Consider the following 26,036-nt stretch of genomic DNA (forward strand, 5'->3'; position numbering starts at 1 on the left):
AAGTGTGTAATCATGCCCCAGAAGTTGGAACGCCAGGTGCACTAGACTTCGGGCTCCTACTATTCTGGGTCTGCCTTTACTCCCATCTCTGTCCTCTGCTGGAATCCCAGGCTACACCACTGATATTATGCTAGAAGGAGCAGTATTTCAGGAGAACATTGAAGAACATTATTTACTAAGGAGGTGGTTCTAAAGTGGTAGAGGCTGGACTCTAACACTTTTTTTACTCTTTCCACCTGATCATCTCCATGTTCCTACAAAGTCAGACGCAGAGCAACTTTATGGAGTAATTCTCCAAAAGCAGAATGTGATCTTACACCTACGTATTCTCAAGGAGTAGAGATATCTACACATAAAAAATGTGTTGCACCCCTACATTTATACACTTTCATAAATTCCTTTTATAGTCTAAACATGGTAATTTGTGCCTAGCACAGCATGCTTGGTAATCAGTATCTGTAAAACATAGGAAACCATTGCCTGCCGTAAGCAATACATATATGATTAGGTCTTAGTGACACTTTCCTTTTAAAACCAAGACAGCAATCCATAAAATAACGTCAGCACCCAACACATGTTGTGACTGAACCTTAAACTATAGCCATTAATTATCTTGTGATCTTTACAACGCTGCACTTTATAGAACCAATGCATCAGCAGACATGTGGAGAGTTCTATTGATTTTACACTCATGTACAACAGTAACGTAGACTTATTTGCACATGTACAGTAGTTTCTTCAAATAGTTTGGTTCTTAGAAGTCATGCAATTTGTGAGAAAAAGTATGTTAAAACAAATACCAGCCTGCACTGAAGGCAAGCACATATTATAAAGTCACATACACATTGAGGGAGCAGCCATTTTGTAACCTGAAGCAACATTATTATAACTGGGTCGACTATAATCAGGTCAACAGTCATAGGTCGACACCATTGGTCGACATGTAAGAAGTCTACAGGGTGAATAGGTTGCCACGTAAAAAGTAGACACTTGAAAAGGTTGACAAATACAAAAGGTCGACAAAGTCAAAAGGTTGACGTGGCAATTGTTAACATAGAAAAGGTCGACTCAAGTTTTTATGTTTTGTGGTTGGCATTTACCATTTTACACCTCATGTGACATTAATTAGTGTACTGCGTCCCCGTGCATGGTAAGCGAAGTGCCGTACTGCACCCGGAACAGGTTACTAGTCCTAATCGTAGTACACGTGGATGGTAAATATGATAAACATGAAAAAGAAAAAGAGACATGTCAACCATAAATGTGTCAACCATTGCTATGTCGACCACTTGAACATGTGAACCTAAAGCACTGTTGACCTTTTAAATGTTGACCTATTGACAATGTCGATCTTTTGTACCTGTCGACTTAATGGTGGTGTAATGGTTAGCATTACTGCTTCACAGCACTGAGGTCATGCATTCAGTTCTCACCATGGCCCTAATTGTGTGGAGTTTGTATATTCTCCCCGTGTTTGTGTTGGTTTCCTCCGGGTACTCCGGATACTCCCACATCTCCCTTCCGGGTATCTTGCACAGTTTCTTTTAATATGTAAGGCAGAGGTTCCCAAATGCATTCCTCAAGGCACCCCAACGGTCCAGGTTTTAAGTTTATCCATGCTTGGCCACAGGTGACTTAATTAGCACCTCAGTCAATTCGATTTAACCATCTATGGATATACCGAAAACCTGGACAGTTGGGGTGCCTTGAGGACCACGTTTGAGAACCTCTGATGTAAGGCACTGCATAATCTCCTATATATTTGGCTACATCTGTGACTCTGTGCCTGCCCGTAACGCTGGGCGGAGTCACAGATCTACCAGAAACAGTCCCCTCCCTCAGCCCGCCCAGTCTCCTCCCTGTCTCCGCCCACTCCCCTGTCTCTCTCCTCCCCGTACACTCCCTGCAGCAGTGCTGCCGGCTCCTGGTCACTGTACTCCGCGGGGCGGCTACCACATGGTGACACGCTGTCCCGCTGCTAACACTACCCCAGCCGCAGCACTGTATATATCCAGCCAGTACCCGGGGCTCCCGCGGCAGTAGCTGCTGTCACACACGTGCTCGGGGCGGCTGTAGCCAGATAATATTATTGCAGTCAGCAGTGACATACCTCCCAACTGTCCCGATTTTCGCGGGACAGTCCCGTTTTTTGGGGACTGTCCCGCTGTCCCACCCGCGGGCTGCAGTGTCCCGCGGTGGGGGGGGGGCAGTTGGGAGGCTCCGTCTCTCGCTGCCCTGCTTAGCAGAGCAGCGGTGAATAGACGCTGTGCGCATGCGCACAGAGTCTATTCATTGGAGACAGAGGGAGAGGGGGCATGCCAGCAGCTCACAGAGCGCTGGGCATGCCCCTTCAGTGACGAAAACGGGGACGTGGCTCGCGATCGCGGGTTCTCCCGGGAAGCCACGCCCCCTTTGCGTTGGCCACGCCCCCTTTTCGGGAGCTTCGCCGCGCGTGTGTCACTCTTTCAAAAAGAGAAAAGTTAGGACTCGGAGGTATGGCAGACAGTGACATGGACGGGTTTCCTATCTCACCCTGCCTCCCGCCCCTCACCTATTGCGGATCATTAAATAGAATAGCCAGTGACTACTCCTAGCCCCACCACTGCGCTACACAGGCGCCCTCGGGATCGGGAAGATATTCTCTCTCCCTCCTATGTCACAACACCGCGGCCATAGGGATCTGCTATGTGGTGCAGTACTGTAAGTCCGGGATGTGACTGTTCATGTCACTGTCAGCCGCACGGGCGACGTCACTGTGTGATGCAATGCTGCAGCAGTATTAATGTATTATTGTCCGGGTGACGTCACTGTTCTACCAGCTGCTGCAGTGTTGCTGTATTGTGCCCGGGTGACGTCACGGTGTGACGTTGCTGCTGCTGGCCACGTGCCTGGGTATAGTAGCTGTGCGAGAGACGTGTCTCCCAGGGAGTCGGGTGACACTGCAGCCGCTGACTGTAAGCGGGACTCTTACTAACCGCCTCAGTCTTGCAGCTGCCGCAGAGTTCAGGGGAAAATGCTACTATACAGTAGAAGGCTACTGACAGCCGCACTCGCCCCCCACCCACCCGTAGCACTAACACCCGCGGCCCCCCGCCCGCTCCCCCACCAGTAGCAACAACACCCACGGCACTCCCGCATGCTCCCCCACAAGTAGCACCAACACCCGCGGCCCCCCACCTGCGGCACCCACCGCATCCGCCCCCCACCCCTGCAGCCCCCCCCCGCGGCACTCCCGCCCCCAACCGTAGCACCCACACCTGCAGCACTCCCCACCCGCGGCACCCCGGCCCTCCCCCACCCCCATACCTACCTCTCCCCCCGCTACATCCCAGCACCCTCCACCCCACCCGCACCACCACCGCATCTGCCCCTCCTGCACACGCCCCTCCCCCATCCGCAGCACCCCTGCTCCTGCTCCACCAACTACGGCACCCACGGACATCCCACACCAGCCTCTCCCCCAGCCCCCCCGCCCCTCCCACACCACCCCTGCTCACAAGCCCCCACCCATGGCACCCCCGCCCCTCCCCTATGCACAGCACCCCCTCCCCTACCTGCAGAACCCCCCCAACCGCACACGCAAAAGTGCCACCCTCGCACCCACCCAACCACACCACCCCTGCACCCACCCCTCCCCTCCCCCCCAACACCCACCCACCTGCCCCTCCACCACCCCCAACACCACCACAGCTGGCCCTCTCCAACTGCGGTAACCACACACCCACCCCTCACCCACCTACAGCGCCCTTGGATCCCCTCCCCCATCAGCCCCTCTCCTGCCCGCGCCGCATCCGTACCCCCATCACACCCCCGCAGCCGCTACTCCCCCACCCACAGCACCTCCGGACCCTCCCCCACCCCATCATCTATAGACACCTTCCCCCATTCGCGGACCTCCCCCGCCCCCAGCACCTCTGGACCACCACCCACAGCACCTCAGGACCCCCTCCCCCATCCACGGCTCCCCTGCAGCCACCCACAGCATCTACATACCCCATCCCGCACCCACACCTCCCCCACCCGCAGCACTTCTACAACCCAACCCCCCCCCTGCAACCCCACCTCCCCCTACGCACCCCCACTACATCGGCCCTCCCCCACGCACAGCACCTCCAGACCCCCTCCTTCATCCACAGGCTCCCGTACCTGCCCCTCCACCACCAGCAGCATCTACAGACCCCATCCGCACGCCCTCACGCCCCCACCCCTGGCGCACCGCCCGCAGCATCCCCACACCCACCCCTCCCCCACCGCCACACTCCTGCCACCCGCCGCAGCAGCACCCCCGGCCCTACCCCGACCACGGTATCCCCGCACCGGCACCCTCCCCCACCCACCGCCGTAATCCTGCACCCACCCCTCACTCATCCACAGCACCCACGGACCCCCTCCCCCATCCGTGCCAACCCCGCACCCCGCCCCTCCCCTGGCTACCACACATCCACATCAGCTACCCCATCCAGATCACCTACCCCACCGCAACACCCCCGCACCCACCACTCCCCCAACTACAGCACCTACCCACCCGCATTATCTACAGACACCCTCCCCATCTATGGACCTCCCACACCTACCCCTCCCCCACCCGCAACACCTCTGGACCACCACCCGAAGCACCTCCGGACTCCCTCCCCCATCCACAGCTCGCCCGCAGCCACCCCTCCCCCATCCACAGCATCTACATCCCCCATCCGTGCCATCCCACACCTCCCCCACCCACAGCACTTCTGAAACCCATCACCTAAGCTCACCCCCCTGCACCTCCAAACGCACCCACCTACATCGCCCCTCCCACACACACATCACCTCCATACCCCCTCTTTCATCCACATTCCCTCGCACCCACCCCTCCCCCACCAACAGCATCTACACTTCCCACCCGCACTCGCCCCTCCCCGCAGCACCTCTAGACCCCCTCCCCCATCTGCGCCCCCTCCACACCTCCCCCACACACAGCAACTTGCCCTTCTGCTCAACGGGAGGTTTCTGTCCACCCTGAGCTCGCCTTAGGACACCTGCGTTACGGTTTGACAGGTGTACCGCCCTAGTCAAACTCCCTTTCCGCCATCCGTGCCCCTGCACCCACCCCTCCGCCACCCGCAATACCTCTGGACCCCCTCCCAGATCCACCCCTCCACCACACGTAGCACCTCGGACACCATCTGTAGCCGCTACAAGGGATTCCCTGAATCGGGGTGATCAGCGGCACGGATAGGCACCTCACTGAACCCACCCCCTTTCCAAACCCCCCCCACACACACTGAACTTCTGTGAGTATAGTTGCTACCAATGGACATTGGATTAATAAGAAACACTAATGCTGTGGCCATTCTGTGTCTAAGCGACACTGCTACCTGTGGGCATTGTGTATAAGTGGCGCTGCTACCTGTGGCCACTGTGTGTATAAACGCAGCTACTACCTGTGGCCAATGTGTGTAGAACCAACTCTGCTACCTGTGGGCACTGTGTGTATAAGCGGCTCTGCTACCTGTGCCCATTATGTGTATTAGCGGCTCTGCTACCTGTGGGCATTGTGTATAAGTGGCGCTGCTACCTGTGACCACCGTGTGTATAAACGCAGCTACTACCTGTGGCCATTGTGTGTAGAACCAACTCTGCTACCTGTGGGCACTGTGTGTATAAGTGGCGCTGCTACCAGTGGCCATTGTGTGTATAAGCAACACTGCTACCTGTGGCCATTGTGTATAAGTGGCGCTGCTACCTGTGGCCATTGTGTGTAGAACCAACTCTGTTACCTGTGGATATTGTGTGTATACGCGGCTCTGCTACCTGTGGGTATTGTGTATACGCGGCTCTGCTACCTGTGTCCATTGTGTGTATAAGCGCCTCTGCTACCTGTCGTCACTGTGTGTATAAGCGCCTCTACTACCTGTGGGGGGTGGTATTCATGTGACCGCCGGTCAGCTGACCGACAGTCACATGACCTCCTCCATGAGCCCGACGGCTCACTATCCCGATGGTCGGCATGCCGACCAACAGGGACTATTTCCACTCGTGGGTGTCCACGACACCCATAGAGTGGGAATAGAACCCGTGGCAACCGCAGGTCGCCACCGAGCCCGCAGTGTGGCGAGCGCAGCGCGCCCGCAAGGGGCTTGCTGCACTCGCCCCTCCCCGACGGGATCCCGGCGTCGGTATACTGCCGGGATCCCGGCTTCGGTAAGGTGACCGGCGGTCAGGAGACCGCCGGTCACCAGTACTACAACCCCTGTGGGCACTGTGTATATAAGCGCCTCTGCTACCTGTGGGTATTGTGTGTATAAGCGCCTCTGCTACCTGTGGCCATTGTGTGTATAAGCGCCTCTGCTACCTGCGGGTATTGTGTGTATAAGCGACTCTGCTGCCTGTGGGCACTGTGTGTATAAGTGCCTCTGCTACCTGCGGGTATTGTGTGTATAAGCGACTCTGCTGCCTGTGGGTATTGTGTGTATAAGCGGCTCTGCTGCCTGTGGGTATTGTGTGTATAAGCGGCTCTGCTACCTGTGGCCATTGTGTGTATAAGCGCCTCTGCTACCTGCGGGTATTGTGTGTATAAGCGACTCTGCTGCCTGTGGGTATTGTGTGTATAAGCGGCTCTGCTGCCTGTGGGTATTGTGTGTATAAGCGACTCTGCTACCTGTGGCCATTGTGTGTATAAGCGGCTCTGCTACCTGCGGGTATTGTGTGTATAAGCGACTCTGCTGCCTGTGGGCACTGTGTGTATAAGCGCCTCTGCTACCTGCGGGTATTGTGTGTATAAGCGACTCTGCTGCCTGTGGGTATTGTGTGTATAAGCGGCTCTCCTACCTGTGGCCACAGCACTTTGGTGTCTTATCTACAGTGCATTGCTGTTACTCATCTGGTACTTCATGATGCAGACACTAGCAGTATAAACTACACTATGTTATTCATTGTGCCCTGCGGCCACTCTGCACGCCCTCACAAAGGGCTACGCCCCCTTGACAATCGCACGCCCTTCCCCCTTGCAATATTTACCCACTGGCATAAAAAAAAATTTCTCGCAACCGTATTTTCTCTCTAACACCTTCCCTCTCTTTATCCTCTACCTACCACCCTGACTCTCCCTATCCTTTACCGATCGCACAGCATTTCTGTACATTCCCTCCCCCCTGACATCTCTCTATCTTTTCTCAACCGGACACCATTTCTGTATGCCCTCTATACTGCCCTGAATTTCTGGATCTATTATCTACCGGGCTGCGTATGTTTAAAGGCCTGCAGATGTTAACGGGGCGTAGCCCCTAACGACGGTGTGAAGAGCGCCCGTAGGGCGCGATGAATCACCTAGTAATGATAATAATTAAGTGCAATATGCGTCCCTTTTGAAAGTCAGAGGGCTGTCTATGCATCTCCTAATGTGTATCAGGATGTCAGATATGAAAGCTCTCTATCTCCAAGACAGCACCAGATGTATGGTTAGGATGTCAAAATGTTGACATTGAAAACCTAGACAATCATAAGATTGGCACCAAAATGTCGACGGTCATAATGATGACATGGTAAAAATATTGGCATTCAGTGTTATTCCCCCATTTCCCACCCCCACACACATTCTCCCTTGTGTACTAACACTGGCCGCTGTTTAGCAGCACAGCTGCAGTGGAACATCATGCAACTGCGCTGCTACACAAATGCCAGCGCTCGTGGTACTGATCCCCAGAGGAGTAGCCAGGTGCCATAGTGCCTGGAGCAAGGGTATGTTTCGGTGCCCATTATCCTGTCTGAATTGGGTATATGGAACATTTGAAAAGAAAAAAAAATATTAAAAAATCCTAAAATTGGTGACAGGTCCAGTACTAGACCTTGTGGATCTCAGAGCGAAAGTTTCCTTTATGTCCTCCCATGATTAAAATAGGCCCAGTGCGCACCGAAGGCGCGTAACAAAAATATAGGGGAGTGGCATCATGGGGAAAGGGCATGGCCACGGAATATTACCACTTCAGATTACACCTCACAGTATTGTCCGTTATTTACATTACTCGCACAGTATTGTCAGTTATTCACATTACACCACAGTAGTGTCCGTTATTCACATTACACAACACAGTAATACCGCTTATACACTTTCCACCACACAGTAGAGCCCCTTATACATGTTACACTACACAGTAGAGCCTCTTATACACGTTATATCACAGTAGAGCCATTTATACACGTTACACCACAGTAGAGCCATTTATACATGTTACTCTGCAACTTCTAATGCAGAGAGAGGTGCTGCAGCATCAATGTAGAGAAAGGTGCTGTAGCAGCTGGGGCATAGAGGGGTGCTGCAGCAGGAGAACAGGCAATCAGTACAACATGTTTCACCACTCTATGGGTGGCTTTTTCAAGAAAGAATGGGAATTGGGTCAGAAAGAGGTGCTGCAGCAGCTGTGGCAGAAAGAGGTTCTGCAGCAGGCACGGCAGAAAGACGTATAGCACGACAGAAGTAACCCTGCTGCACAGCTACAAGCAGACATTAAGACATATAAAGAGGGCGGCAGAGCTCCGGTATGTGCTGGCTGTCACCGTCTCCAGCTGTCGCCTCAGGCCTGCCCTCAGTGTGCACCCCTCTTCTTCTCCTCCTCCTGCTCTGCGGCTGCCTGTATAGTGGCCTGTGGTATAAAGGGCGGAAGGAGTGGGGAGACAGTGGAGCGCCCTCTAACTTTTCCAGGGCCTGGAGCTCGCGTTCCACCGGAGCCACCCTCGCTACACCCCTGCTGATCCCCCCACTCTGGATCCAGCACTGGTATGATTACAACCCAGGAAAACTACTGGCAGGTACTGGATGTGTTAGATAAATGGGGAAACAGAATATGGAAGGTAAAGGAAGAAATCAGGTGAGGAGTGAGAAGAGAGCATGGGCAGACATTAGTGAGAAACAGACCTATGGAAGACAAAGGTGCAGGCAGAGAATAAACCATTGCGTATTAGTCACTAGATTGCTCTCTATGTTGTGTATAAATCAGTAGATTGGTCTATAAAAAGCATATGTCAGTCTATATTGCATTTCAGTCAGTATAATGTCTTTGTTTTGTGTGTCATTCAACATAATGTTCTCTGTATTGTGTATCAGTCAGCAGAATGTTCTCTGCATTGTATATTCATCAGTAGAATGTTCTCTCCATTCTCTATATTGTATAAAAGTCAGCAGAATGTGATTGCATTGTATTGAGTCAGTAGAATGTTCTCCATATGGTAAATCACTGCGTAGAATGTTATCTATACGGATTACATACGTAATATCGGCGGACAGGATGCTGGCTGTCAATATCCCGACAGCGCCATCCCGCTCCCCAGAATGCCAGCAGCGGGGCGAGCGCTAAGAGTCACCTTGCGGGCTTGCTGCGCTTGCCAAAGGATCTATTTCCACTCTATGGATGTCATGGACACCCATGAGTGGGAAAAGCTCTGGTGCGCCGGGATTCCGGCTGGTGGCATTGTCAGTTGTTGGGATTTCGGTGTTGGTATCCGGAACGCCGGGATCCCGACAGCCGGCATTTTAACAGCATCCCATCTATACTGTGTATACAGTAAGTCACAAGGTTGTCCTCCTTATTGTATATCAATCAGAAGAATGGTCTAGACAACTATAGATTTCCACACTTCTGCTACAGAGTGGTGCTTTTCTACTGCTGTCTGGAATTTAATAGACAAGTTTAGTTTTGTAGACTTTTCTCTAGAGAAGCTATTCTTGCAGTGGTATCAATCCCACAGAGGTCAGGCATGTGACGTGACAGTGAAGAAGACAATGGAACCCAAGAGCATCTATGTCACCATCAGGAGAGAGGAAAGTGTCCAAGATGCAGGTAATGTCAAACACACTCAGCTAGAGCATTTATCTAACAAGGAGATAAGCAGGTCTTATCATTTCCCCAATAATATCAACATGGCTCTGCTACTAGGGAGTGACAGGCGTCCTCATCTATGGATAAACAGAGAAATAGATTCTAATTGTACTAAGGTGCATGGTGCCTGATTCAGACATGTACGCAATGCTGATATTTATAGAGCTTTTGCGTGACGGTCACACTGCGCATGCGCCAAAGTACTTTAGTGTCACTTACAGTGGAGATTTCTTTGTAAAGTGACTATCGGTCAGGGACCATTTGCAGGCAGTTACGGGGAGTGGCGCCAACAATGCAGACGTGCAGGCCCGGCGCTAGCCGCTTAGCAAAGGGATGCAGTGCAGGGAGGCGCCAGGGTGGAGAGGCGCTCTACCTGCACTGCAATGCATCCCTGTGCTGAGCTGCTGCTGATGTCCCTGCAGCGTAGCCGGCAGCACAAAGCCTCCTCTCCCCCTCCCCTCCCATGTGTAACAGTGCATTGGCCGGGCGGGATCCAAAAGGGGCGGAGCTAGATGGGAATAAGGGGCGGAGCTAGATGGGACCAGGCTGCAGCTTCGGCCAGCCAGACTTTCCTTAGGTAAGTGTCTAGAAAGAGAGTGAGTGTGTGTATGTGTATACAGTATCTGTGTATATTGTATATATGTGTGACTGTGTATGTGTGTAATGTATGTACAGTGTGTGTGTGTGTGTGTGTGTATGTATGTATATATATATATATATATATATATATGTGTAAGTGTGACTGCAGCATAATGTGTGTAAGCGGCACTGGTACAGGGGGCGTTACGTGTTTAATCATCACTGCTACAGTGGGCGTTACATGTTTAATGATCACTGGTACAGGGGGCGTTACGTGTTTAATCATCACTGATACAGGGGGCATTACATGTGTAAGCGTCACTACTACAGGGGGCGTTACGTGTGTAAGCGTCACTACTACAGGGGGCGTTACATGTGTAAGCGTCACTACTACAGGGGGCGTTACGCGTGTTAGCATCACTTCTACATGGGGAGTTACGCGTGTAAGCGTCACTACTACAGGGGGCGTTACGTGTGTAAGCGTCACTACTACAGGGGCGTTACGTGTGTAAGCGTCACTACTACAGGGGGCGTTACGTGTGTAAGCGTCACTACTACAGGGGGCGTTACGTGTGTAAGCGTCACAACTACAGGGGTCGTTATGTATGTAAGCGTCACTACTACAAGGGGTATTATGTGCGCTGTCCCTTTGTAAAGTATGGGAGAGCGTAAATTTATAGTTTGCAGGGGGGCACCGAACACCCTAGCAGCGGCCCTGCAGACGTGTCATGAACGCAGCCTATAACTGTAATTCGGTACCCAGAAATGTGCCATCAGCGTCTCAGTTCCCGTGGACGTTCTGCGCAAACACATGCATTACTCAGATAGTCGGTTATTGAAGGATCTGTGACCATCGCTGCATGTTTGTGAACAGATGCTTGGATCAGCAAAGTCGCTCAAGGTGGCTACAGCATTAGCACATTCTCGCACATCCGCTGCGAATACATTAGCGTCCATCTCTGAATTAGGAGCACGGTCCTCTTATATACAAACATATTTTGAGATTTGAGATCACATACCGTAAAGTGGAGTGTCTGCCTGAGCGAGTAATACTATTTCCCCCTGGAGATGGCAGGTTACCACCTCTATGCAGGTCTTCGATGGAGCGACTCCAATGTTTTGATTTATCAACATTGTTTTCTACATTGTTTTCCAGACTCTCAAAGTCGAATCTAAGTGGAAATAGAAAATTAAATGCAAGCTTTAAAACCAAATCTTCACCCTCTTCCTTGCTGCACACAGATAGCACTATTGCTAGCCATGATCTTGTATACTTACTAACACATAATACTCTTCAAGTTACATGCAGACATTAAAAAAGAGTTGTATTTAGCCTTTTATTCACAAAACTATTTTGTAAGTTAACATTCAATATGGTGCAAGATGCCTGAGTGACGGAGACTTCTTAATCACAGACGCAGAGAATAGCCAGTCACAGTGCATCAGAGACGCTAGGCTGTGGCTTTAACTGCACGGGAATTGGCTTTACACATGTACATACATGCAGATAAAGCACAAGGGAACTTGGCGTGAGAAAAAGCCGCGGCTACTCGCAGCAGAGCCCTTCTAACACGGATTCAGGCTCATTTGTAAACCCCACAGCTTTGTGTACGCCAGTAGTGCTACCTGGTGCAGTGAGAGGGACTATTTTGCATGATCACACATAACAAGAAATGAGAATAATGAACAATTTAAACAGGTATTTCGCAATCTAATAACGTTATAAAGATTAGGACTGTGAAACACCACTTTACAATTTATAATTGATGTCCTTCTTTATCCTTCACTCTCACAAAAAAAAAAATCTATCCATCTATATATATGTACACATATATATATATATATATATATATATATATATAAAACACAACAGTATCTTTACCTGTTGAAAGACCTCAATACATACTTGCCTACCCTCCCGGAATGGCCGGGAGGCTCCCGAAAATCGGGTGACCCTCCCGGCCCCCCGGAAGAGCAGGCAAGTCTCACGATTACAGGGTCCCCCCCTGCCCGGCTGCCCACTTAGCGAGTGAAGTGGGCGGTCCGGGCAGGCGATGACGCGATTCTTGTTGAATCGCGTCATGCAAGCCACGCCCCCACTGTATAATGCTGGTAATTGCGGCATTACACAGTGGGGGGCGTGGGGGGCGTGGCTTGCATGACACGATCCAGCAGTCACGCCCCCGTCCCTCCTCTGGACTGCCTCCGGCCCGCCCCCGTGCCGCCTCCGGCCCGCCCCCCTCCTCACATCAGCTCACTGCCCGCCCCCCTGCTGAGCCGACTGGCTGCTCTCTCCCAGAGAAAGCAGCCCAAAAGTCAGCAACTATGCCTCAATAGCATACAAAATAAAAACAATTTCCCAAGTGCGCTAAATAAGAATGTATCTACAATGATTCTACCAGTGTTGTTTCCATGGGTAAGAATTGAATACTGATGAAGATTTGTGTCTGGGAACCTGTAACGGACACCCCTCACCAAGACAGTCACCCAAACAAGAGGCCCAAGGCCAAGTAGTAAAAAATAGTTTTAATAACATACGTTAGAACAAATGCAGTTTTTACATAAAATTCATCATGTAATGTTTACAAAGATGTATTTAAAAAATAATGACAAGAATACCAGTAAAGGATAATCAGTAATACCCTTTTCACATCGCACAAATAACACGGTATCGACACGGCATATTGCCGTGTCGAAACGGGTCAGTGTGCGATGTGAAAGCACCTTTGCCGAATTAAAGGGTCGCCTGACCCGGTAATTCAACCCGGTTAAAAAGAAGGGTTATTACCGGGTTGAATACCGGGTCAGGTGCAGTGTGAACGGGAGCAATTTCGATGTGACACGGTTCCCATTCACAGCATAGGGAGAGGCGGTGCAGGAGATGCGCTCATCTCCCAGCACAGCCTCCACCCCCGCCTCGGCTGCGCCCCCCGCTGCTATGGCAACCGACCCGGTATATTGCCGGGTCGGAAAGCCAGCAGAGGAAAGCAAATGCCGGATCCCACCCGGTAAGGACACGTTTCTCTTACCGGGTAGGATCCGGCATTTGCGATCTGAAAGCAGCTTAAGTTTGTTGTGTTGTCTTTAACTCTAGATACTCCCTCACCTTTTTCAAGGTGCGTGCTCAAGAGGGAGTATCTTCACAAACTATGCTGGAAACTCCTGACTGACAAACCCAACACGTTCCGTCTTATCGACTTCATTAGGGGTAACTTGTTTGGGGACGAATAAAAAATAGAATGAATGAATTTAGTTTACAAGGACTGATGTCCAAAATTTAAGGAGCAAAGAATATAAATGGTATGAGAATTTAAGGAAAAGGTAAATACCTACCGAATATATAAAACAGGCTTACTTGCCATTAATAGATTTATGTGTGGAGAATCGCAACCTAAAATTGTGAATGAAAAACACATTGATGAATGTGTTTTACAACTACTTAAGAAGTTTTTAATGAAAATATCAGGGCATACCTTGGTATTAAGAATAATAAAAAATTTCTCTTAAATTGGCTCCTGATGGGAGCTTTCTTGGTGGTTCCTTTTAGGAATCCTGATGGTCCTAGATATAAAATTCTGCCTAATAGGGAGGAAAGAATGGATCTAGTGTAAACCAATATTTAATTAATTACTAATAATTTAATAATTAATTAATTACATTCTGATCTTTTTAGAAGTATTTTGTTGCCAATACCTGAATCAGAAACAGTCTTGATTACAAGATCTTGATATCTTATTCAGGTATGTGCTTAGCGTATCAGGTTATTGGTAAATATTAGAACCAATAATATAGACCTCCTCTTTTTCTTGACATTTGGTATATATGTGAATATTCCCTTCTCTAGGCAGTGCGTCAAAATCTGACTGCCAGTATCTCTAAAGGGGTGTAGTATGGTATGCCGGCGGCCGGGCTCCCGGTGACCAGCATACCGGCGCCGGGAGCCCGACCGCCGGCATACCGACAGTGTGGCGAGCGCAAAGGAGCCCCTTGCAGGCTCGCTGCGCTCGCCTTGCTGCGGGCACGGTGGCGCGCGCTGTTTTATTCTCCCTCCAGGGTGGTCGTGGACCCCACGAGGGAGAATAGATGTCGGTATGCCGGGTGTCGGGATCCCGGCGCCGGTATACTGTGTGCCGGGATCCCGTCATTCGGCATACTGAAGACCACACCTCTAAAGGGAACCTCAATCAATAGACCCCATAAGGAGCTCCATAAAGGAGTCTTGAATAATTATCTTTAAGGTATGTTCATCTTACCAATAAAATAGATTACACTCTTTAATTCTCCCTAATATTGGTTTACACTAGATCCCTTGTTTCCTCCCTATTAGGCAGAATTTTATATCTAGGACCATCAGGACTCCTAAAAGGAACCACCAAGAAAGCTCCCATCAGGAGCCAATTTAAGAGAATTTTTTTATTATTCTTATATCCAAGGTATGCCCTGATATTTTCATTAAAAACTTCTTAAGTAGTTGTAAAACACATTCATCAATGTGTTTTTCATTCATAATTTTAGGATGCGATTCTCCACACAAAAATCTATTAATGGCAAGTAAGCCTGTTTTATATATTCGGTAGGTATTTACCTTTTCCTTAAATTCTCATACCATTTATATTTTTTGCTCCTTACATTTTGGACATCAGTCCTTGTAAACTAAATTCATTCATTCTATTTTTTATTCGTCCCCAAACAAGTTACCCCTGATGAAGTTGATAAGACGAAACGCGTTGGGTTTGTCAGTCAGGAGTTTGTGAAGATACTCCCTCTCGAGCTCGCACCTTGAAAAAGGTGAGGGAGCATCTAGAGTTAAAGACCACACTACAAACTTACTGGTTATCCTTTACTGGTATTCTTGTCATTATTTTTTAAATATATGATGAATTTTATGTAAAAACTGCATTTGTTCAAACGTATGTTATTAAAAATTTTTTTACTAATTGGCCTTGGGCCTCTTGTTTGGGTGACTAACTTGGTGAGGGGTGTCCGTTACAGGTTCCCAGACACAAATCTTCTCCAGTATTCAATTCTTACCCATGGAAACAACACTGGAAGAATCATTGTAGATACATTCTTATTTAGTGCACCTGGGAAATTGTTATATATATATATATATATTTCTCTAACGTCCTAAGTGGATGCTGGGGACTCCGTAAGGACCATGGGGAATAGCGGCTCCGCAGGAGACTGGGCACATCTAAAGAAAGCTTTAGGACTATCTGGTGTGCACTGGCTCCTCCCCCTATGACCCTCCTCCAAGCCTCAGTTAGATCTCTGTGCCCGAACGAGAAGGGTGCACACTAGGGGCTCTCCTGAGCTTCTTAGTGAAAGTTTTAGTTTAGGTTTTTTATTTTCAGTGAGACCTGCTGGCAACAGGCTCACTGCATCGAGGGACTAAGGGGAGAAGAAGCGAACTCACCTGCGTGCAGAGTGGATTGGGCTTCTTAGGCTACTGGACATTAGCTCCAGAGGGACGATCACAGGCCCAGCCATGGATGGGTCCCAGAGCCGCGCCGCCGGCCCCCTTACAGAGCCAGAAGACAGAAGAGGTCCGGAAAATCGGCGGCAGAAGACATCCTGTCTTCACCAAGGTAGCGCACAGCACTGCAGCTGTGCGCCATTGCTCCTCAGCACACTTCACACTTCGGTCACTGAGGGTGCAGGGCGCTAGGGGGGGGCGCCCTGAGCAGCAATAAAAACACCTTGGCTGGCGAAAATACATCACATATAGCCCCCAGGGCTATATGGATGAATTTTAACCCCTGCCAGAATCCATAAAAAAGCAGGAGAAAAGTCCGCGAAAAAGGGGCGGAGCCTATCTCCTCAGCACACTGGCGCCATTTTCCCTCACAGCTCCGTTGGAGGGAAGCTCCCCTGGCTCTCCCCTGCAGTCACTACACTACAGAAAGGGTTAAAAAAGAGAGGGGGGCACTAATTAGGCGCAGTATTAACAATACAGCAGCTATAAGGGGAAAAACACTTATATAAGGTTATCCCTGTATATATATAGCGCTTTGGTGTGTGCTGGCAAACTCTCCCTCTGTCTCCCCAAAGGGCTAGTGGGGTCCTGTCCTCTATCAGAGCATTCCCTGTGTGTGTGCTGTATGTCGGTACGTTTGTGTCGACATGTATGAGGAGAAAAATGATGTGGAGACGGAGCAGATTGCCTGTAATAGTGATGTCACCCCCTAGGGGGTCGACACCTGAGTGGATGAACTGTTGGAAGGAATTACGTGACAGTGTCAGCTCTGTATAAAAGACAGTGGTTGACATGAGACAGCCGGCTACTCAGCTTGTGCCTTTCCAGACGTCTCATAGGCCGTCAGGGGCTCTAAAGCGCCCGTTACCTCAGATGGCAGATATAGACGCCGACACGGATACTGACTCCAGTGTCGACGGTGAAGAGACAAATGTGACTTCCAGTAGGGCCACACGTTACATGATTGAGGCAATGAAAAATGTTTTACACATTTCTGATAATACGAGTACCACCAAAAAGGGGTATTATGTTTGGTGAGGAAAAACTACCTGTAGTTTTCCTGAATCTGAGAAATTAAATGAGGTGTGTGATGATGCGTGGTTTTCCCCCGATAACAACTGATAATTTCTAAAATGTTATTGGCATTATATCCTTTCCCGCCAGAGGTTAGGGTGCGTTGGGAAACACCCCCTAGGGTGGATAAAGCGCTCACACGCTTGTAAGAGCTCTACCCTCTCCTGAGATGGATCCTGCTGATAGAAAGCAGGAGGGTATCCTAAAATGTATTTACACACATACTGGTGTTATACTGCGACCAGCAATCGCCTCAGCCTGGATGTGCAGTGCTGGGTTGGCGTGGTCGGATTCCCTGACTGAAAATATTGATACCCTAGATAGGGACAGTATATTTTTGCCTATAGAGCATTTAAAAGATGCATTTCTATATATGCGTGATGCACAGCGGAATATTTGCCGACTGGCATCAAGTCTAAGTGCGTTGTCCATTTCTACCAGTAGAGGGTTATGGACACGTCAGTGGTCAGGTGATGCGTATTCCAAACGGCATTTGGAAGTATTGCCTTAATAAGGGGAGGAGTTATTTGGGGTCGGTCTTTCAGACCTGGTGGCCACGGCAACAGCTGGGAAATCCACGTTTGTACCCCAGGTCGCCTCTCAACATGAGAAGACGCCGTATTATCAGGCGCAGTCTTTTCGTGGACAAGCGGGCAAAATGTTCCTCATTTCTGCCCCGTGACAGAGGGAGAGGAAAAAGGCTGCAGAAATCAGCCAGTTCCCAGGAACAGAAACCCTCTCCCGCCTCTGCCAAGCCCTCAGTATGACGCTGGGGCTTTACAAGCAGAATCAGGCACGGTGGGGGGCCCGTCTCAATGAATTTCAGCGCGCAGTGGGCTCACTCGCAAGTAGACCCCTGGATCCTTCAGGTGATATCTCAGGGGTACAAATTAGAATTCGAGACGTCTCCCCCTCGCCGTTTTCCTAAAGTCGGTTTTACCGATGTCTCCTTCTGACAGGGAGACAGTTTTGGAAGCCATTCACAAGCTGTATTCCCAGCAGGTGATAATCAAGGTACCCCTCCTGCAACAGGGAACGGGGTATTATTCCACACTGTTGTGGTACCGAAGCCGGACGGCTCGGTGAGACCGATTCTAAATCTAAAATCTTTGAACACTTACATACAGAGGTTCAAATTCAAGATTGAGTCACTCAGAGCAGTGATTGCGAACCTGGAAGAAGGGGACTACATGATGTCTCGGGACATCAAGGATGCTTACCTTCATGTCAAAATTTACCCTTCTCACCAAGGGTACCTCAGGTTTATGGTACAGAACTGTCACTATCAGTTCAGACGCTGCCGTATGGATGGTCCACGGCACCCCGGGTCTTTACCAAGGTAATGGCCGAAATGATGATATTCCTTCGAAGGAAGGGAATTTTAGTTATCCCTTACTTGGACGATTCCCTGATAAGGGTAAGATCCAGGGAACAGTTGGAGGTCGGTGTAGCACTATCTCAGGTAGTGTTGCGGCAGCACGATTGGATTCTCAATATTCCAAAATCGCAGCTGGTTCCGACGACTTGTCTTCGGTTCCTAGGGATGATCCTGGACACAGTCCAGAAAAAGGTGTTTCTCCCGGAGGGGAAAGACAGGGAGTTATCCGAGCTAGTCAGGAACCTCCTAAAACCGAGCCAAGTCTCAGTGCATCAATGCACAAGGGTTCTGGGTAAAATGGTGGCTTCCTACGAAGCAATCCCATTCGGCAGATTCCACGCAAGAACTTTCCAGTGGGACCTGCTGGACAAATGGTCCGGGTCGCATCTTCAGATGCATCAGCGGATAACCCTGTCACCAAGGACAAGGGTGTCCCTCCTGTGGTGGTTGCAGAGTGCTCATCTTCTAGAGGGCCGCAGATTCGGCATTCAGGACTGGGTCCTGGTGACCACGGATGCCAGCCTGCGAGGCTGGGGAGCAGTCACACAGGGAAGGAATATCCAGGGCTTATGGTCAAGCCTGGAGACATCACTTCACATAAATATCCTGAAGCTAAGGGCCATTTACAATGCTCTAAACTTAGCAAGACCTCTGCTTCAAGGTCAGCCGGTGTTGATCCAGTCGGACAACATCACGGCAGTCACCCACGTAAACAGACAGGGTGGCACAAGAAGCAGGAGGGCAATGGCAGAAGCTGCAAGGATTCTTCGCTGGGCGGAAAATCATGTGATAGCACTGTCAGCAGTATTCATTCCGGGAGTGGACAACTGGGAAGCAGACTTCCTCAGCACAACCTCCACCCGGGAGAGTGGGGACTTCACCCAGAAGTCTTCCACATGATTATAAACCAATGTGAAAAACTCGACAGGTATTGCGCCAGGTCAAGGGACCCTCAGGCAATAGCTGTAGACGCTCTGGTAACACCGTGGGTGTACCAGTCAGTGTATGTGTTCCCTCCTCTGCCTCTCATACCCAAGGTACTGAGATTGATAAGATGGAGAGGAGTAAGCACTATATTCGTGGCTCCGGATTGGCCAAGAAGGACTTGGTAACCGGAACTTCAAGAGATGCTCACGGAGGATCTGTGGCCTCTACCTCTAAGAAGGGACCTGCTCCAACAAGGACCCTGTCTGTTCCAAGACTTACCGCGGCTGCGTTTGACGGCATGGCGGTTGAACGCCGGATCCTGAAGGAAAAAAGGCATTCCGGATGAAGTCATCTCTATCCTGATCAAAGCCAGGAAGGATGTAACCGCAAAACATTATCACCGCATTTGGCGAAAATATGTTGCGTGGTGCGAGGCCAGTAAGGCCCGACGGAGGAAATTCAACTGGGTCGATTCCTACATTTCCTGCAAACAGGAGTGTCTATGGGCCTGAAATTGGGGTCCATTAAGGTTCAAATTTCGGCCCTGTCAATTTTCTTCCAAAAAGAACTAGCTTCAGTCCCTGAAGTTCAGACGTTTGTAAAAGGGGTACTGCATATACAGCCTCATTTTGTGCCTCCAGTGGCACTTTGGGATCTCAATGTAGTTTTTTGGGTTCCAAAAGTCACATTGGTTTGAACCACTTAAATCTGTGGAGTTAAAATATCTCACATGGAAAGTGGTCATGCTGTTGGCCCTGGCCTGGGCCAGGCGCGTGTCAGAATTGGCGGCTTTATCCTGTAAAAGCCCTTATCTGATTTTCCATTCGGACAGGGCGAAATTGAGGACTCGTCCTCAGTTTCTCCCTAAGGTGGTTTCAGCGTTTCACCTGAACCAACCTATTGTGGTGCCTGCGGCTACTAGGGACTTGGAGGACTCCAAGTTGATAGACGTTGTCAGGGCCCTGAAAATATATGTTTCCAGGACGGCTGGAGTCAGAAAATCTGACTCGCTGTTTATCCTGTATGCACCCAACAAGCTGGGTGCTCCTGCTTCTAAGCAGACTATTGCTCGTTGGATTTGTAGTACAATTCAGCTTGCACATTCTGTGGCAGGCCTGCCACAGCCAAAAATCTGTAAATGCCCACTCCACAAGGAAGGTGGGCTCATCTTGGGCGGCTGCCCGAGGGGTCTCGGCTTTACAACTTTGCCGAGCAGCTACTTGGTCAGGAGCAAATACGTTTGTAAAATTCTACAAAATTGATACCCTGGCTGAGGAGGACCTGGAGTTCTCTCAATTGGTGCTGCAGAGTCATCCGCACTCTCCCGCCCGTTTGGGAGCTTTGGTATAATCCCCATGGTCCTTACGGAGTCCCCAGCATCCACTTAGGACGTTAGAGAAAATAAGAATTTACTTACCGATAATTCTATTTCTCGTAGTCCGTAGTGGATGCTGGGCGCCCATCCCAAGTGCGGATTGTCTGCAATACTGGTACATAGTTATTGTTACCAAAAAATCGGGTTATTGCTGTAGTGAGCCATCTTTTCTAGAGGCTCCTCTGTTATCATGCTGTTAACTGGGTTCAGATCACAAGTTGTACAGTGTGATTGGTGTGGCTGGTATGAGTCTTACCCGGGATTCAAAATCCTTCCTTATTGTGTACGCTCGTCCGGGCACAGTATCCTAACTGAGGCTTGGAGGAGGGTCATAGGGGGAGGAGCCAGTGCACACCAGATAGTCCTAAAGCTTTCTTTAGATGTGCCCAGTCTCCTGCGGAGCCGCTATTCCCCATGGTCCTTACGGAGTCCCCAGCATCCACTACGGACTACGAGAAATAGAATTATCGGTAAGTAAATTCTTATTATTTGTTCACGCTGCGCAGCCGGTACATCAGGGTCAGATGTACTAAGCCTTGGAGAGAGATAAAGTGGATGGAAATAAAGTACCAGCCAACAAGCTTCTCATTGTCATTTTTCAAACACAGCCTGTAACATGACAACAAGAAACTGATTGGCTGGTACTTTATCTCTCTTCACTGTATCACTCCTCCACGTCTTAGTACACCTTCCCCCAGAGAGGTCAGTAGTATATGGAATAAAGAAGCATGGCACTCCATTTGCCTGTAACATTGCTGATATCTTTGGCTATGCTTTAAGCATAATAAACACGTTGGTGGTTTTCTACAAATGTTGGTGTGTCATGCATCTTTATCATATAGATAGATAGATAGATAGATAGATAGATAGATAGATAGATAGATAGATAGATAGATAGATAGATAGATAGATAGAGACATTTTTTGTAATCTTGGCCGCTGGATGCTGACATACTGAATATTGTATGTTCAGCTTAAGGGGGACATTTACTAAACAGTGATAAGAGCAGAGAAGTGAGCCAGTGGAGAAGTTGCCCATGGCAACCAATCAGCACTGAAGTAACATCTATAATTTGCATACTATAAAATTAAAGTAACTGATTTGGGTGGAGTACGTGTAAACTGCAAAACTAGCAGACACCAAAAAGATATTTTCCACATTAATTTGCATAAGGGGCATGGTTACACCTCCCACAATTAGGCCACAACTCCAAAAAGTACCTGGGCTTGCCAGTGCTCTCTACACCCCTGCCCATACCAACCAATCAGCATCTACCTATCATTTATTAGACTGTATTTGATAAATGCTTCATCGCGGCTGATTGGTTGCAATAGGCCAGGCATTCCCAACCACGGTCCTAAAGGCACACCAACAGTGCAGGTTTTAGTGATATCCAGGCTGCAGCACAGATGGTTAAATCAAAATAACTGAGCTACTAATTAAGTCACCTGTGCTGAAGCCTGGATATCACTAAAACCTGCACTGTTAGTGTGCCTTGAGGACCGTGGTTGGGAATGCCTGCAATAGGCAACCAACAGACAGACTGATTCAGCTTTGTTTGAGCTCATCAATGCAACACAGGGTCTACAGGTCAGCAAGCAAAGAAGATGCTTCAGACTTGAAATCTGTATTACCATTTATCACTGAAAAAGGCATTACACGTCAATACAGCTTTCTGCTTTCACTTCCGTTATGTCTAGCGAAAACCTATTTACCGCTATATGTACAAGCACTGGGGGAGACTCTCTTGTCATTGATACCACCCTTGTCTTTATAAGTGCTCCCCTATTAGTAAATTACATGACATACTATTTCCTCTACATAAAAGTACATTTCCCGCATTGCTGCAGTAATTGTCAATTATAAGTTTATATAGAATTTTAGCCATTGTGACTATGTAGAAAATGAAGCATAACACATAACTTTATTAGATTTTCACTAATGAATTTTGTCTCCATCCTAGTGACCAAATGGCAAGTTGGGTCGTGTTTACTCATGCACAATTTCTGCAAACAAGAGGCTCTTTGTGCTGTGTGCCATTTCCAAATGTTAGTCATTCTATTAAAGATGGAATGTTTCCATCATGGCAGCTTACTGGATGGGAATAATGCAGGAAACCATGCCAAACTCAAATTTTAAGAGAACACGAAATACACAATTTAGGGACACTGGCTACGAATAATCACACTTCTGTGTTGTATATACTCTGTTTTACCACAAGCAAATACTGCAATGAACACTGTCATTAAAGTACAAAGGAATAACTTATTTGTAATATTCAGCTGTTTAATGTATTTTATTGTTTGTAAGAATGTAACATATTTTATAGCTATGGGTGGGATTCTTCTCAGAACTCCAGATCTCCACACGCCTGCTTTTCATTACATTGCTTAAAAACTCCATATACTGTATAAAGTAAACCACCCTAGAAGCATGTGGCTGCAGCCAATCATTATTCATATTACACAAGATTTCATTTTAATACCGCTATTCATGTTTTAGCATCACTGACAGTTATACACATCCGGCATCTTTATTTTTAGCATCATCGCTGTGGCCCAACTCAGACAAGTCCAACTTGGCGGCAGTCAACGGACTTCACAGCTGTGATTACAGTGTTGACGTCCACTGAGAACCGCCACGTTCCACTTGTTTATATGTATTTTATGTGTGTAGGGCCCCAGGGCAGTTTATAAAAGATAGATAGATAGATAGATAGATAGATAGATAGATAGATAGATAGATAGATAGATAGATAGATAGATAGATAGATAGAAAATTACCTCAGCAACACCACCCTGGCCCTGCTATACTTATCCCCAGTACTGGCGCAGCAGTCCTGCTCTTCTCTATTGACTCATGAATGTAGAATGTATCCCTTATCCATGTGTGGACAAGTAAGAATCCCATTATTGGGTCATATAGAAACATAGAATTTGACGGCAGATAAGAACCACTTGGCCCATCTAGTCTGCCCCTATAACACAGGTGGCATAATTACTCACCAAATATATATACTATATACATGTGTGTGTATATATATATATATATATATATATATATATAAAACCACTGTTTTACAGTCTGTTGTTTCATGTACATCAGCATGTTTGAGCATATGATATTTTCAACTTACGTGACTGCGTACTGCGCAAAGGAGAGGTATTCCACAAGTACATCAAGTCCTTTGTTTTCTTCATTCAAAAATTCTCTCACCCACCTGTCACAACACATGCAGAATTAGCTCATTGTATAAGTGAAATCTGTACAGCAGGCCACAGCATGGTAAATATTGATATATTCAACTGGAATAGAATTACAAAAACATATCTGGCCTTTGGGGCAGGACATCATGGTCCAAGCATCTGCAGGATGAAGAGTGTTTTTTTCTTCATAATGCTCTAGCTGAATGGCCCGTCTGTCCCACATTGGAAAGTAAAGGACTGACAATTTCTGGGCAACCGACAAAATGGCCTTATAAATAAAGTTCAAAGTTCACATTTTATTGAGGATTTCTGCATTTCTGCCCTGCGAGGAAACTGCTAGTAACAGCAAAAGTGACCCATAAATGTCTTTAACACTTTCTGTGCTGGGGCATTGAACACGAGACCAGCAAACATCCAAAATATATAGAAATATATAGGAGATAATAGCTAGAATCTGATTCCCTGTTATTGGCTATATCTCTACTTCTGTAAACCAGCACTTTAGTAAATATGGGGTCTATTTATTATGTCTTGGAGAGAGATAAAGTGACCAGAGATTAAGGGGGAGATGTATTAAGCAGTGATAAAAGTGGAGAAGTGAGCCAGTGGAGAAGTTGCCCATAGCAACCAATCAGCTGCTCTGTATACTTTTACAGTATGCAAATTATAAATGTTACGTCAATGCTGATTGGTTGCCATGGGCAACTTCTCCACTTGCTCACTTCTCCACTTTTATCACTGCTTAGTACATGCCCCCCAAAAAGTACCAAACAACCAGCTCCTGTCATTTTTCAAACTCAGCATGTAACATGGCAGTTAGGAGCTGGTTGGCTGGTACATTATCTCTCTCCACAGCTTAGTACATAGGGGGAGATGTACTAAACAGTGATAAAAGTGGAGAAGTGAGCCAGTGGAGAAGTTGCCCATGGCAACCAATCAGCTGCTCTGTATAATTTTTTAGTATGCAAATTCTAACTGTTACTTCAATGCTGATTGGTTGCCATGGCAACTTCTCCACTCCTTTCACTGCTTAGTACATCTCCCCGAAAGACCCTTATACCCCTTACTCTGGGAGTCACAATAACTCCTCCCGCATCCCGAACCCACAAAATACCGACAGTCGGCATGCCGACGAGAAGGGACTATTCCCACTCGAGGGTGTCCACGACACCCATAGAGTGGGAATATAATATAATAGAACCTGTGGCGAGCACACGGAATCCCGGCATCGGGATGCTGATCGCAGGGATCCCGCACGTCGGTAATGCAGCTCCAACCCCTCTGGGAGAGCAGGCAAATATGCAAGGTGCTTACATTTAACATCACATTCTAATCTGTATTGTACACACACTTCTTATAGCAACCGAAATGCAGTGGGATTATGCACAAATACATATTCTAGTTATTATACGGTCATTTTGCACAACAAGCTCATACAGTAGTAAAAACGTAAAAGCAGAGGTTTCACATCTCCACTATTTTTTCATTTTTCATCAGGACGATTCCACACATCTGCTGTCCCATCCACACTGTTCCATCAATCCCAACCGCCCATTCTAGCGCTGTAAGAAGGACACCGTGGGGGTTATACAGAGATGAACGCAGATCCCTGCATACGCCTCCCAATTAGATTGCGGATGCATCAAAACTAAGGTTGACCACTGGCAGCGCAATCAGGTGGTCGGCAGCCATTTTGTTGTTTGGAGCGGCTGCGTGCCACCCCGAAAATGGTCCTGTCCCGCCCATTTGCTCCGCCCCTAAACACTGTGTCGCCACCCCGCATACGCCCGCTCCTGTCGATCACATTGCGGTAGCATCCGTGGAGGATGCGACGGCAATGTGTGTGGCCGCGCAGATGCTGTTTTTGGAAACGCAGCCCAGCACCGCCCATCCCCGCTCCCAAGTAGACATCGGGTTTGCATACAACTCCTATGTACAGTATATAGGTAAATATAGAGAGTGTCCCCATTTAAGACCTCATTTATTTAGTTTTTTACTGTCTTCAGTAACTTTGACCATTTTATACAACAATAGGCAATTATTTAAAATAGCAGAACACCTGTTTAGTATTATTGAATCATGTAATAAATTGTGGGAAATAGCAGCTGCACCAAACAGGATGACAACAGGAGAATAGATTACTTGAAGGTTGTTTGTCATTGACTGGTAC

General features: G+C 48.2%; 1 protein-coding gene across 8 annotated transcripts in view; it reads right to left on the minus strand.

The window, feature by feature from the left end:
• FMNL2 (formin like 2) overlaps positions 1–26,036 on the minus strand; it is a 446,274-nt gene that overhangs the window by 127,487 nt on the left and 292,751 nt on the right. For all 8 annotated transcript variants that reach the window (XM_063933532.1, XM_063933537.1, XM_063933536.1 and 5 more), the window contains exons 5-6: positions 23,797–23,880; positions 11,450–11,602 (exon numbers count right to left, since the gene is read on the minus strand). In XM_063933532.1, the coding sequence (XP_063789602.1) occupies positions 11,450–11,602; positions 23,797–23,880 (237 nt within the window). The remainder of the gene's footprint in view (positions 1–11,449; positions 11,603–23,796; positions 23,881–26,036) is intronic.

Source organism: Pseudophryne corroboree, chromosome 7, assembly GCF_028390025.1.
Source record: "Pseudophryne corroboree isolate aPseCor3 chromosome 7, aPseCor3.hap2, whole genome shotgun sequence".
In the NCBI taxonomy this organism is placed as follows: Eukaryota; Metazoa; Chordata; class Amphibia; order Anura; family Myobatrachidae; genus Pseudophryne; species Pseudophryne corroboree.